This window comes from Telopea speciosissima, chromosome 3, assembly GCF_018873765.1.
Source record: "Telopea speciosissima isolate NSW1024214 ecotype Mountain lineage chromosome 3, Tspe_v1, whole genome shotgun sequence".
Lineage (NCBI taxonomy): Eukaryota > Viridiplantae > Streptophyta > Magnoliopsida > Proteales > Proteaceae > Telopea > Telopea speciosissima.
Window position 1 is genome coordinate 49,149,039 of NC_057918.1, and position 12,450 is coordinate 49,161,488.

A 12,450-nucleotide genomic window follows, 5' to 3' on the forward strand; every position below is an offset into this window, starting at 1 on the left:
TTAACGTAGTAAAGAAACTAAAACCTATTCTAATAACTAACTCACCCACTTGCACTATTCCCACCCGTAGGAACTAAACCAGAAAAGGAAAGAAAAGAAGAAGAAGAAGAAGAAGAGTGCTGAACTAAAGGGGTTTGCTAACCTAAGGTAATAATCTTCACCTCCTCATCTTCTCTTCAACCTAATTATGGTAGACTCTATGGAACCCATGCTGATCATCAAAATTTCGGAATGAACCATGTACTGTTCAGTTTGTGTTTCTAATGAAATTGAGTCTTTAATTTATAAGATTAGAACCTAAAACCCACATACATGTTCGAATCTTAAACCTTAATCCTATGTTAGCCTTATTACCAAATTATTCATATCTCGGAGGTTTGAATTAATGTGATTGATTCACGTTTCAGCCATATGGAACTGTTTTAATCAAAGTCGATTCATAAAAGTACATTCATAGCTGTACCCACTTCAAAACCCGATTTTTCCATGCAAATTGATCATACCATGGTTCCAATCCATGGTAATGATCACGCGAACAATATCCATGATCAATTGAATGAGGATTCGGCCCAAAACCCCATTAAAGATTCTGTTTTCTGCATTTTTTAGGCTACTGTGCATCTCTGGTCGATGTCCTAGTAGACTGGGTCATCAACCAGAGAATGCCATTTTAATTCTACACCTAGTACTAATGTTGGTTGATGTCCCAGTTGATTGGACCATCAATCAGAGAATACTGCCTTAGTTTTACACTTATTATATCTCAGGTTGGTGTCCCAATTGACTGGTTCATCAACCAGAGAATAACTGTTTCAGTTTTTAAACCACTACCATCTCAGGTTGATGTCCCGGTTGACTGCTTCATCAACCTGAGATGCTGTTTCACTCATGAACACGTCTTAGACCTTACCTAACCTTACCACAAGATAACCCTAGGACTCCACTCAAGTTTTTGACACTTCCTAACACCGGATGTAGTTAAACATTCGTGTGACTTTACCATTCGCTCGTCAAATCGCGCCGACCACCGACACGAAGCATAACCCGACTTCTTAATCGCAGGTATAATAAGGTAAGTAGGGGTAGGCTTTGATTGTTTTTAAGAACGTTTAATTCAATTTTTAGATACAATTGCCAGTAATTATTTGCATGTGTTATTCCTGTTTTATTTACGATAGTTATTGATTTCATTGTCTATAATTTATGGTTGTGAATGATATGATGTGGAATGGTTGGCAATATGAATGCTTGTGATAGATTAGATGCCGTAGTCGGCTTGGAAACGAGAGGTATGGTGTGTCGTAGTATGGGATGCGGGAGCACTGTACACCTTGTACTATGCCATTTAGACTGCATATGGCTAGGAATGTCATTCCTCAGTGCTACAACCCTTACCAACAGGGGTTCAGGTGTTGGGTGATTATAGCTCCCTGTCACTGAGGAGTGTGAAGGATGCCAGGATGGGGTCCTGGCTATGATTATCAAGGTCTACCCACGGAAAGGTATATAATACCAACGACCGTTGTGGGCTCCATACAACAGTTGAGGTTACGTCTCGGGGCGGTTAAGAAGGAACCGAGAACGTCTCCCGAGTTGTTGTCGTAGCACAAACCCAACTTAGGCATTTGTTTGTTAGGTGGATTTAATATTAAAAATTGAACCCATGCATTTAGGATGCATGCTTGTGTGTGTGTGTGGTCTATCATTTACTTGCTGGGCTCAATGGAGCTCACCCCTATGGAATTTCCTCTTTTTAGATGATCCTGCAGGTAAATGCATTTGTGGTAGAAAGGATTACTTGGAGAACAAGAACTGATGGCGTGGCGTTACCTTTTTATTTTCTTTTGTGTAATACTATCCTTTTTTGTGGATGAATTGTCACGGTTTATATTTTAGAATAGTTGTGTGTTGGCTCGATGGTCGTGAGCTTGGGAACATCGAGCTATTGGAACTTTCAATGTAAATAATATGTATAAAGCTTATAGCACTTTACTTTCCCTGCACTCTGATCAATGTAACACGTGTTATCTTGAAATTGTGTTGTGCTTGTGACGTGTATTTACTGCATCTGAATCCTGGTGGTCTCCAAATACATTGGGTATTCGGGTCCGCCATCAAATCCTCCCAGGGGGTGGGTTCGGGGTGTGGCATAAACCCCTCAAAATTACATCTTAAATAAAAGAAATATCATACTTTACATCTAAACACCCTCCCCCTCCCCCCCCCCCCCCAACACTTTGGTCGCCTAGGCGCCCTTGCCACCCCATTGGCAACAAGGTACCTGGCCACCACCTAGGTTCGCCTTGGCGCCATGACAACCATAGTTCTAAAACTCGTCTCGATTCGGCGAGATCTTGGCGAGTTTCTAGGTTTTCTGAGAAATCGAGACAAGATGGCATATGGTACATGAAAGTGCAATATCTCGGCAAGATCTCAGATCTCAGGTCGAGATCTCGGGTTGACCCATGGAAATCCTATGTATTTACTTACCTAACTCGACAGAACTCAACATATCTCGGTGAGATCTCGGATCTCGAGTCGAGATCTCGAGTTGACCCATGGAAATGACCCTTCTACTATGTATTTACTTACCTAACTCGACAGAACTCGACATATCTCAGCGAGATCTCGGGTTGACCCATGGAAATGACCCATCTACTATGTATTTACTTATCTAACTCGACAGAACTCTTATATGCTTGTTGTGGAGCACTATATGCAACATTACAGCAACACAATGTCATGGGAAGACTATGTGACACTAGCGGGGACTGAATGCTTGATTCAAAGTCATTTTATGTGATGATAGTTGTAACACTGTTAAACAGTTTGATGTATTACTTTAACATTGCTAATTCTTATTTAGGTTGTTTAGCTATTAATTGAATGCTTTGCTTGCTTTCTATTACTAAATTATGTGTAGAGTAGGGTATTTTAGTACGTCATCGCCTACCAACCTATGGTCCGAATTGAAACTCATATTTGGACTTTGTTTTTGCAAAATCTGATAGTATCATTGTGTTTAAATGGCCTAAAATAGGCTGAATACCAAGTTTCAAACCCAAACTAGGTCTAAAACCCACCTAGTTGAGGCTTCGAGTCGAAAAATAAAAAAATGCACCAACTCGGCGTGATCTTGGCGAGATCTTGACTCGACTCGGTTTTTCCAAGGGCCGAGTTGGTACCGAGACCCGAGTTTTAGTACCTTGATGACAACTAAAATATGAATTCGGTGTCATCTTCTCTCCTGGGGTTTCTATTTCCTTCTATTTCAGCAACTACAAGGTTCTTTGGCTCAAGACATCAAGAAAGCAATTCATTTTGCTTTTTCACTTTCACAAGTTTTGATTATCAAGTTTTTATCGTCGCCAGATGGGGGAAAAGACTAAGGGTAAAATCCCTAAGAAAAGTGAAGACAAGGAAGGGCCCTCAAGAGGGTTTTCCCATTCCACCCCAAATCAAGATCCTACCGGAATTGCTACCCTAACTAGGTAGGTTATTGGACATCGCTCCCCTGATAAGGAGCAGCTTCAGAAGTTCTTAGAACTTGCCTGGAAGCCGATGGGGGCATTGAAATTCCAAATCTTTGAAGAGGGCTGTTTTGCTGTTGATTTTACTTCCCAGGCTCTGCGTAATGATGTGTTAAGACTAAGCCCTTGGTGGTTTGGAGAAAGCATTCTGCAATTACAGAAATGTTACCCTGGCCGAAATTGGCGAGCGAAGACATCGAATGTTATTCTATTATGGATCCAATTATCTGGTAGTCCTCAAGACTGCCTTCATGATGAATTAATTAGCAGAGCTGCCTCAAGGATTGGAGAAGTGCTTGATATTGAGATTTCACCTGAATCGCTTGGATTCCCCCCCGGATATTGCTCGTGTTAAACTGAGGTACCCTCTTAAAGCTCCAGTACAATCTAAAGTACGTACTAGAAACTTGGAGGGCAGATCATTTGAAATTGGGGTTTGATTTGAACTTTATTTCCTCTGTTTGTGTTGTGGGCAAATTAATCACTGAATGGTGGAGTGTTTGGGTGAAAAAGCTGCTAAGTACCCTAAATCAGCAACTGATTATCGATGGATGACCCTATTCCCTCGGCACATTACTCAGCCATTGCATGATCTCATATGCCCCCCAGTTCGCAAAGAGATGCTACTGCCCCCTGGCTCTCATGGAGCTACTTCAAAGGGACGAGTTCCACCTCCACCCTCCTCTTGCTCGGTGGTTCATTCAAAGGCTCACAACCCTTTCCAACCTACTGAGTATCTTCAGGATTTTTTTACCCATTGCACGGAAATCGATGCTTCTTTGACCTCACCTAATTTCAATATCACTCCCTCCCTTCGCCTCCCTGATACGGTATGTTCTACTGACTATTCTCATGTTACTATTTCACTACCTTCCAATCATTTAGTTACCTCTGACATCTCTCTTAACTTTCCTTTTCACCTTTTTAATGAAACCCTACCTGCTGTATGATCTTTCTCTACCACTAGCTTTAACCCTTCTCCTATGGTCATTTACCCATTCCAGGACCAAACCCATAAACCAGGGCCTCATACTGCTGGGCCAAGTTCCTTTTTGAACCAATCACACCTAACACATAGCCCAAGTAATCCCAACCCCACCGACCCTCCTTTCCCTTCTCCCAAAAGCACATCTTTTCAAAAAACTCTAGATGCTATCTACCATCTTCATATTGGGAGTCCAAAGTATGTTTTTGACCAAAATTTCTTTAGACAATCCAAGTTACCCAAAGGGAGGGTGTCTCTGTTGAAGAAAAACTTTGGCATCAAAGGATTTCAACATAGAGTTCATCATCAGAGCTATATTGTTGGTTTGGGAGCCTCTAAATCCAGTGGCACTTTTCAAATGTCAGCCTTCTCAAGTAATTCAGAGGCAGCCTCCGATCGTAGTGAGCCCTCTGAGCCTCGAGCATCTAAGTCCAAGGATCCTTCTTTTGCTCCCCGAAAAAGGAAGAGAGATACATAGGATGACCTTTCTGATTCCAAGATATCCATGATGATCAAGCCTTAGTGCAACATCTCTCCAAGATATACTTTCTTCACTTCTCCAAACCTCCTGAATTCCATCTACCTGATAAAGCCTGGGTCTGTGAAGTTCAGAATGAGCAAGTGCAACGTCAATCTTCTACATTTAGCAAAAGCTTGAGAATCAGAGAGAAGATTGAAGGAGGAGTCTCGGAAGGGAAGTCTGTTGGCCACGCCAGTAGGGTATCTACTGTCTTTTCTGCTTACTTTCGTTCTATTGTTTTTGTTACTATTTCGCTTGTTTTATCTCTACAGATTTTCTCTTTGAACGAACGTGCTCTTACTAGATTGTCGTAATTTGAAATTTATTGTTAATCACTTAATCATGAAACTACTTTCCCGGAATTGTAGAGGTTTTGGCTCTGCTTCCACCTCTCGAGCTTTACTTTCTCATGTACATAAATATAGCCCTGATTTCATTTTCCTGTGTGATACTAGACTTACTTCCTCTTCTATTCATAAATATTCAAAAAATTCTCTCATCTTACCACCATATGCTGTTCTGATTCGTTGGGACAGATGGGAGAATTATGGCTTCTGTCTAATGGGGTTTGTTCTTCTACCTCTGTTTTCATGATTCTAGAATTATTATGGCTGATGTGTTTGATCATAAGATGGGCTCCACTTCGACTATTATTTGCATTTATGCTCTACCGAAACCAAACCTAAGGATCTCTTTTTGGTCTCATTTATCACAGCTCCTGACCTCTTGCCACCAAACCTGCCCTCATTGTGGATGATTTTAATGAAATTTTATTTGATTATGAGAAGTTTGGGGGTCGAAAACGAAATCTCCCTACTGGATCTGTCTAAGCCTTTCAGAATTACCCAACCAAGGCCCTTTCTTTACCTGGTCAAACAAACAAGGCCTTCCCAATTTGATTAGAGAACATCTTGATAGGGGTTTGGCATCCTGGTCTTGGTTGAATTTTTATTCTAGTGCGTTTACTTCTGTTATGCCTAATGTGGGTTCTGATCATAATCCCCTTTTAATTTTTACTGACCCATCCCCTGTGTCTTACAAAAAAGTTTTCCACTTTCAAGTTGCTTGGTTTTATCAGTCTAATTTTTTAGATTTCATCTCAGACAAATGGTCTAATATTCAAGCATCCAATTTTACCCAAAAACGGGTTATCTTGGTTTCTTCGTAAGTGGAATAAAGAGGTCTTTGGCAACCTCCAGGCCTTTAAAGACTTTTTGTTCTCTCAATTCCAAAGTGCCCTCTCCTCTGAACCTTCTCCCGATAACCTCACATTAATTTCCTCGTTGGAATCTCATTTAGATAATTTATTGTATGTTGAGGAAATTTTTTGGAAGCAAAATTCTTGAGATAACTATGTCATGTTGGGAGATCGAAATACCCGCTATTTTCATGCCTTAACCCGTACTAGGCAGTGCTCTAATAGAATCCTTTCTATTAAAAATGATGAAGGTATTACTATCTCTTCCCACCCCCCACGCCCACCACAAAAAAAAAACAGAATTGCTTGTCTTTGCTGATTTCTTCTCAAATCTCTTCCACACCTCTAACCCTTTATCCCCAGTTTGTCTGGTAGACCTTTTCCAACCTATTATTTCAGATGAAGAAAATGAAGGGTTTAACCAGCATTCCTTCATTAGTTGAAATCAAAGAGGTCGTTTTCAGCATGGATCCGTACAAATCAATCCCCTGGACCAGATGGCTTTCAGGCCTTTTCTATCAGAAATGCTGGGACTTGGTATCAACTGATTTGCTCCATCTTGTTACCAATTTCTTCTCCAACTGCTCCCTCCCCCCCCCCCTTTCCCCACCCTACTGCATTAAATCCCCTCCCCACCCAACTGCATTAAATCACACTCTACTCACTCTTATTCCTAAACAAATAGGGGCTAATCGTGTGGATCTTTTCCGGCCTATCAATCTTTGTAATGTTGCCTATAAAATCATTTCAAAACTTTTGGCAAATAGGCTACGCCCTTTCCTGAAGTCTTTTATTTCTCCATTTCAGGTGGCCTTTGTAAAGGGGCTTCACATCACGGACAACATCATCTTGGCCCAAGAAATTTTTCATTTCTTGAATCATAAAAAAGGAAAATCGGGTTTTGTGACCATGAAAATTGATGTCTAAAGCATACGATCAATCTGAATGGGGTTTTGTATGTACAATTCTGAAAATGTTAGGTTTTAATGACCATTGGTGTGATCTTGTATCCTTGTGCATGTCTTCTTGTTCTTACTCTATTAAACTCAACGGCTCAGCCTTCTCGCATTTTACTCCAACTAGAGGACTCCAACAGGGTGACCCTCTTTCACCCTATCTCTTTTATGGCAGCTCAAGAAGATGGCCTTTTTAAAGGCATTAGATTGGCTCGTACAACTCCGATCATATCTCATCTTTTTTTGCTGATGATCGTTTTATTTTATGTCGAGCCACTGAAAATGATGTCTTATCTATAAAATCTATTCTTGATCTTTTTGAGGACATGTCGGGACAAATGGTCAACCTTGATAAGAGTTTTCTCCATTTCAGTGCTAATTGCTCTGATTCCACTCGCCGATCTCTGTCTAGACTTCTAGGCTTCAAAAAACTTCCCATTGGTGCAAAGTATCTGGATACTAAATTATTTTGGCCTCGATCTGGCTCCTCTTCTTTTCAGGATGTTCTTGATAAATTAGAAAGCAAGTTGGCTGGTTGGAAAATGAACTTACTTTCACAGGCTGGACTTACCACACTAATCAAATATGTTCTCTCCTCCATTCCAACTTTTCAAATGGTCATTCGTCAATTTCCCCTTTCCATATGCCATGAACTGGACTCAATCCAAAGAGATTTCTGGTGAGTTCACTCTTCGAATAAACGGAAGGTCCATACCATTTCCTGGAATGACTTGTGTCAACCCAAATCTCAAGGAGGACTGGTTTTTCGTAGCAGTAAGAATCATAACTTTGCCTACATAACCCTTCCTCTCTTTGGGCTCAAACACTAAAAGCGAAGTACTTTCGCAACTCCTCACTTTTCAAAGCCTCTATCCCTAGGATTTGTTTGAAGTTGAGGGGTATTTTAAGAGTTCGTCCTACTCTAAAATAATTTCTCGTGAAAATATGGTAAAGATCTTGTTGGATCCTTGGATCCCCTCTCTCCCTCATTTCACTCTCCCATCTTCTTTCCAACCCTCTCCTCTATTCTCTCGGGTTGCTGATTTATGGGAATCCAATGGCAATTGGAATCTCCCCCTAATCTCCTCTCTCTTCCCCTCGAATATTGCTACTTCTATCATAAAGGTGAAGCTATCAGCAGCTGTCACAAGTGATGAATTATTTTGTCCCTTTTTCAAGACGGCACACTTTTCCACTAAAATTGCTGCATCATGTCTTGTGAAACTTAAATCTAACTGTTCTACTGCTATTCCTCCCTTTCAACCTTCTATTTGGAATTTCATTTGGAAACTAAAGGTGTACCCCAAATTTAAACAATTCCTGTGGAAATATTGTCATAATGGTCTCCTCACAGAAGTTATCTTAACAAATTATTTCCTGTTGAGAACACGTGTTTGATGTGTCAAGATGCTGAGGAATCACTTTGGCATCTATTTTTTGAATGCCCCTTTTCTCGTATCATTTGGTTTGCTAGACTTATTGGTTTCCGCATTTCTTCTCTTTCGATTTCTTCTTTTTCATCCCTTTTTTCTACCTTACCTCTTCTTTTTCCAAAGGTGACATTAAATGTTTTTTGGAAGTTGGTTCCTTTATTTTATACTTCATTTGGATGGAAAGGAATCGTGTTTTACATGAGCAGGATCGACCAAACTCCCATCGTGTTCTCTCCCATATTCAGCAATTGATTGCAACCTTAAATCATAACCCCACATCCACACAACTCGAGCCCCCCCCCCCCCCCCATCGGCCTGTAGAGTCCTCCCCCCCCCCCCTCTAGTTCTATATCAGTTTCCGTCAACAAATTCAATTATCCAGGTGAACATACATTATTGCTTACTGATGGGAGTTTTCATCTAGCAATTAAGGAAAGTGGTTGGGCTTCCATCTTATGTCTTAATAAAGAGATATATGTTTTCTCTTTTGATTATGGCACTGTAGATTCTGCAGATGAAGCAGAAGGGAAGGCAGTTGAACAGGGTATCCAGACAGTAAAAGACCAAGGCATCAAGCTTCAAGCCATTTGGACTAACTCTGCACATCTGGCTTTGTGGCTACAGAAAGAAAACTTTCATTGCTGGCCCTGGCAGCTCTTTCACCTATTAAATTCTAAAATTTCTCTCGTTGGGTTTTTTGAATCGGTTATTGTGAAAAAGGTTACTCAGGATGCAATTTGGCCAGCTCATGTTCTAGGCTAGATCCACCAAGACTGTTGATATGGTTTTAGCCTTTTAGGTCGTGACTCTGACTTTTGTAATCGTTGCTAATTTTATGCTTTATTTTAGTGTCATTAAAAAAAAAAAAAACTATGAATAAAAGAATAGATGTTCTACACAAGCTTACAAAGCATTCGGTTGTCAATGCCTTTCACTGGTTTCACATTCCAAAACATGAATAAAAGTAGTTCTTGCCAGAGAATAGATCATGAGTACCAGATGGACCCAATAACAGTAATAATGAAAAATGCATTTGCAAACTACTTGACTGGGGTGAGCATCCTGGAGAAGTTAATTTGAGACAAATAATATTAGAGTGCACGAGGAATACATGCTCGTGGGTACAAAATTGATTGAACCGTGCATAGATTAGCTGATCTAACTCAAACAACCAGGCAAAAGATAAAAATAACATCAGGACAAGACAAATTCTTCATTGAGAACCAAATTTCTACATGGACCAAGTGTAGACATCCTATTTCCGTTAATTCTCAAAGTTTAGTATCAACCGTCTATAGATCCAACTAATAAATCAAAGTTATATTACATTCTCTAAGAGCTAGCGATTTACGCCTCTCAAAAGTAATGAAATCCAAAAGCAAACCAAGCGTGAACAGAGGTATCTGAGTATCGCTTTCTAACAAGTATTCCTAAAATGGAATAAATTTGAGATTAACAGATTCTAAAAAGCGTACCTATACGGAGACCCTCCCTCACGTCTTTCTGCATCAGAAGCATTTGGGGTTCTCCGCAATTCCCCATCGGAAGCTTCATTTCCTTCTTCCTTCAATTCACTCAATAACTCTCTCATAGAAAATGTCCGGTTCCCTTCATCTTTGCGAAGCTCAGAAGGCTTGGTTTCCTTCAACAAAGAAGATTCCTCTTTTAGCTCGTTGGATCCGTCTTCGTTCTTTTTAGTTTGAACAGGCTCGAGATCTGTAGCCGTTACTATATCTGGTTCATTTCCATTGTTGCTCTCTTGTGATTGAACAGTCTCGGAATCAGCAACGATTACTGTCTCTGGTTCGCTTGCGTTCTGCAATTCCGGCGTCCCTCCGTTTTGTAGCTCTGATTCTTCAACGTTTGCAGCCATTTTTTAGAAATCGAGAATTTGAGAGAGAGAGAGAGAGAGAGAGTTTTACAGGCACAGAAATGTGTATTGTGTATAAATTTGCAAACTTAGAATGGTAACACGTATTTGGCGAAAGGGTCTATAAAAATAGGAAAATTACATCCCCTCCCTGTATTTTGACCTAATTAACGTTCCTCCCTTGATTTTCCCACCTTACATACCCCTCCCTCTACTTTGAATAAAATTACTATTACACCCTGTCGTTAGCGTCCGTCTGTTAAGTGCTGATGTGGCGTACTAAAATTTTTATAATCCCCAAACTAACCTTGGATCCTTGTGAGATGACCCATTTACCCTTATGATTTAATCCCCAAACTAACCTGGGTTCATATAAATAGACCCTTTACCCTTCTTCTTCTTCCTCCTCCTCGTCCAACCCTTCTCCGGCAAACTCCGGCGAGAACAAAATGGAGTTCCTCCATCTCTTCCTCTCCGCTTCACTAAACCCTAACCACAGGCAACCCTTTTACCCTCCTTCCTCCTCCTCCTACAACCCCTTTTCTTGCAACCTCCTAACCTAAAATCGTCGATGATCAGAAGGTACTCACTCTCTGCCCTCTGCAACTCCCCACCCCCGCCACTTATCCTTGTCCCTCCCTCACGGCCTCACCCCCACCTTTGTTGTTGTTCATTTAATACCAGAGCTGGCCAAAAATAACCCATGAAAGAACCCATCTAAGACCCCTGTTGTGCATATGAAAGACTAAAACAAGGGGTTTCTTTTGTTTTTAAACAAATATCATCATTGACAAGAGAGGAGTTCTCGTCTTCTTCAAGCTCTGTTCAATCAAACACCCATAACGCATCTGAAACAGCTTTATTTTTTATTTATTTTTTTAGTTCCGAATTTGCAGGTCACCATGGACCCGCAAGGTCAGGTGGGATGCGAGCACAGAGTTTTAGGGAGGTGGATTGGCAAGTATGGGTTCAGGGAGAGGAGCTATTTCGGTGAAGTGCACTGCCGATACCCTTTAGGGTTTCAGGAATCAGCAGCGCAGTAATGGGGGTTTCAAGGAGATGTTTCAGGTGGGGTTTGAAGCTAGTAACAGGGTTTCAGAAATCGACAGGGGTTTCAAGGAGGTGTTTCAGGTAGGGGTTTAAGCTAGTAATGAGTGTTTTAGGAAGGGGTTTCAGGTGAGGGGTTTTTATAGATGGTTTTCTGTAGCAGTTCGGTAACTTAGAAGTACTTGTCATTTGGTCTTGAATCAAGACTTATACAATTGGTTCAACTATGCACCTGTGAATTTCTGAAATGTATTTTTGTTCTTAAGAGAAATAGGCCAAAAAACAGGATACCACCAGACTGAGATGGAGATTTCTTATTGCCAACAGACCACAGCCCAGATGGGCCACAAAACTGGATCGAAGTAGGTGTCCTTGGAGGGCAATAATCACACACAGTACGAAGAAAAAATTGCTGGACAGATAATTAATAATTTCATAAATCAATCTGAAACCATGGAATGAGCTTGATCTGTAGAAGGTGTTTCCGGTTTCTGGTGCAAGCTCTCATGAAACCATCTTTTGGGATCCTTCAATATGAGCTTTCTGTTTGGCCATTAATTGGTTAATATCAAATTTGAGTTTCATTGGTAGGTGGTTAGACCCTCGTATATCACCATGTATATCACCATCGACGGTGACGGTGACGGTGGTGGTGGTGCTGGCGGTGGAGGAGGAAGAGGAGATGGCTGCAGTAGTGGTGGTGGTGGTGGTGGTGGTGCTGGCGGTGGAGAAGGAAAGAAAGAAGTATTTTAGGTTGAAGATGATGAAAAGGGTAGAATTGGAAATGCAGTTTTAATTTGTTAGTAAAGGATAACATTGTCTTTTCAAACCATTAACTAACAGCACCCTAACCCCGTCAGCCATAAGGGGTCAAAACGTAAGGTGGGAAAACCAAGGGGAGGAACGTGTAA

General features: G+C 40.9%; 1 protein-coding gene across 3 annotated transcripts in view; it reads right to left on the minus strand.

Moving 5' to 3' along the window:
- Window positions 1-10,557, minus strand: part of LOC122655708 (protein HLB1) — a 68,093-nt gene extending 57,536 nt beyond the window's left edge. For all 3 annotated transcript variants that reach the window (XM_043849998.1, XM_043849997.1, XM_043849996.1), the window contains exon 1: window positions 10,098-10,557. In XM_043849998.1, coding sequence (XP_043705933.1) covers window positions 10,098-10,495 — 398 coding nt within the window. In that variant the 5' untranslated portion in view covers window positions 10,496-10,557. The remainder of the gene's footprint in view (window positions 1-10,097) is intronic.
- Between the last annotated feature and the right edge of the window lie 1,893 nt (window positions 10,558-12,450).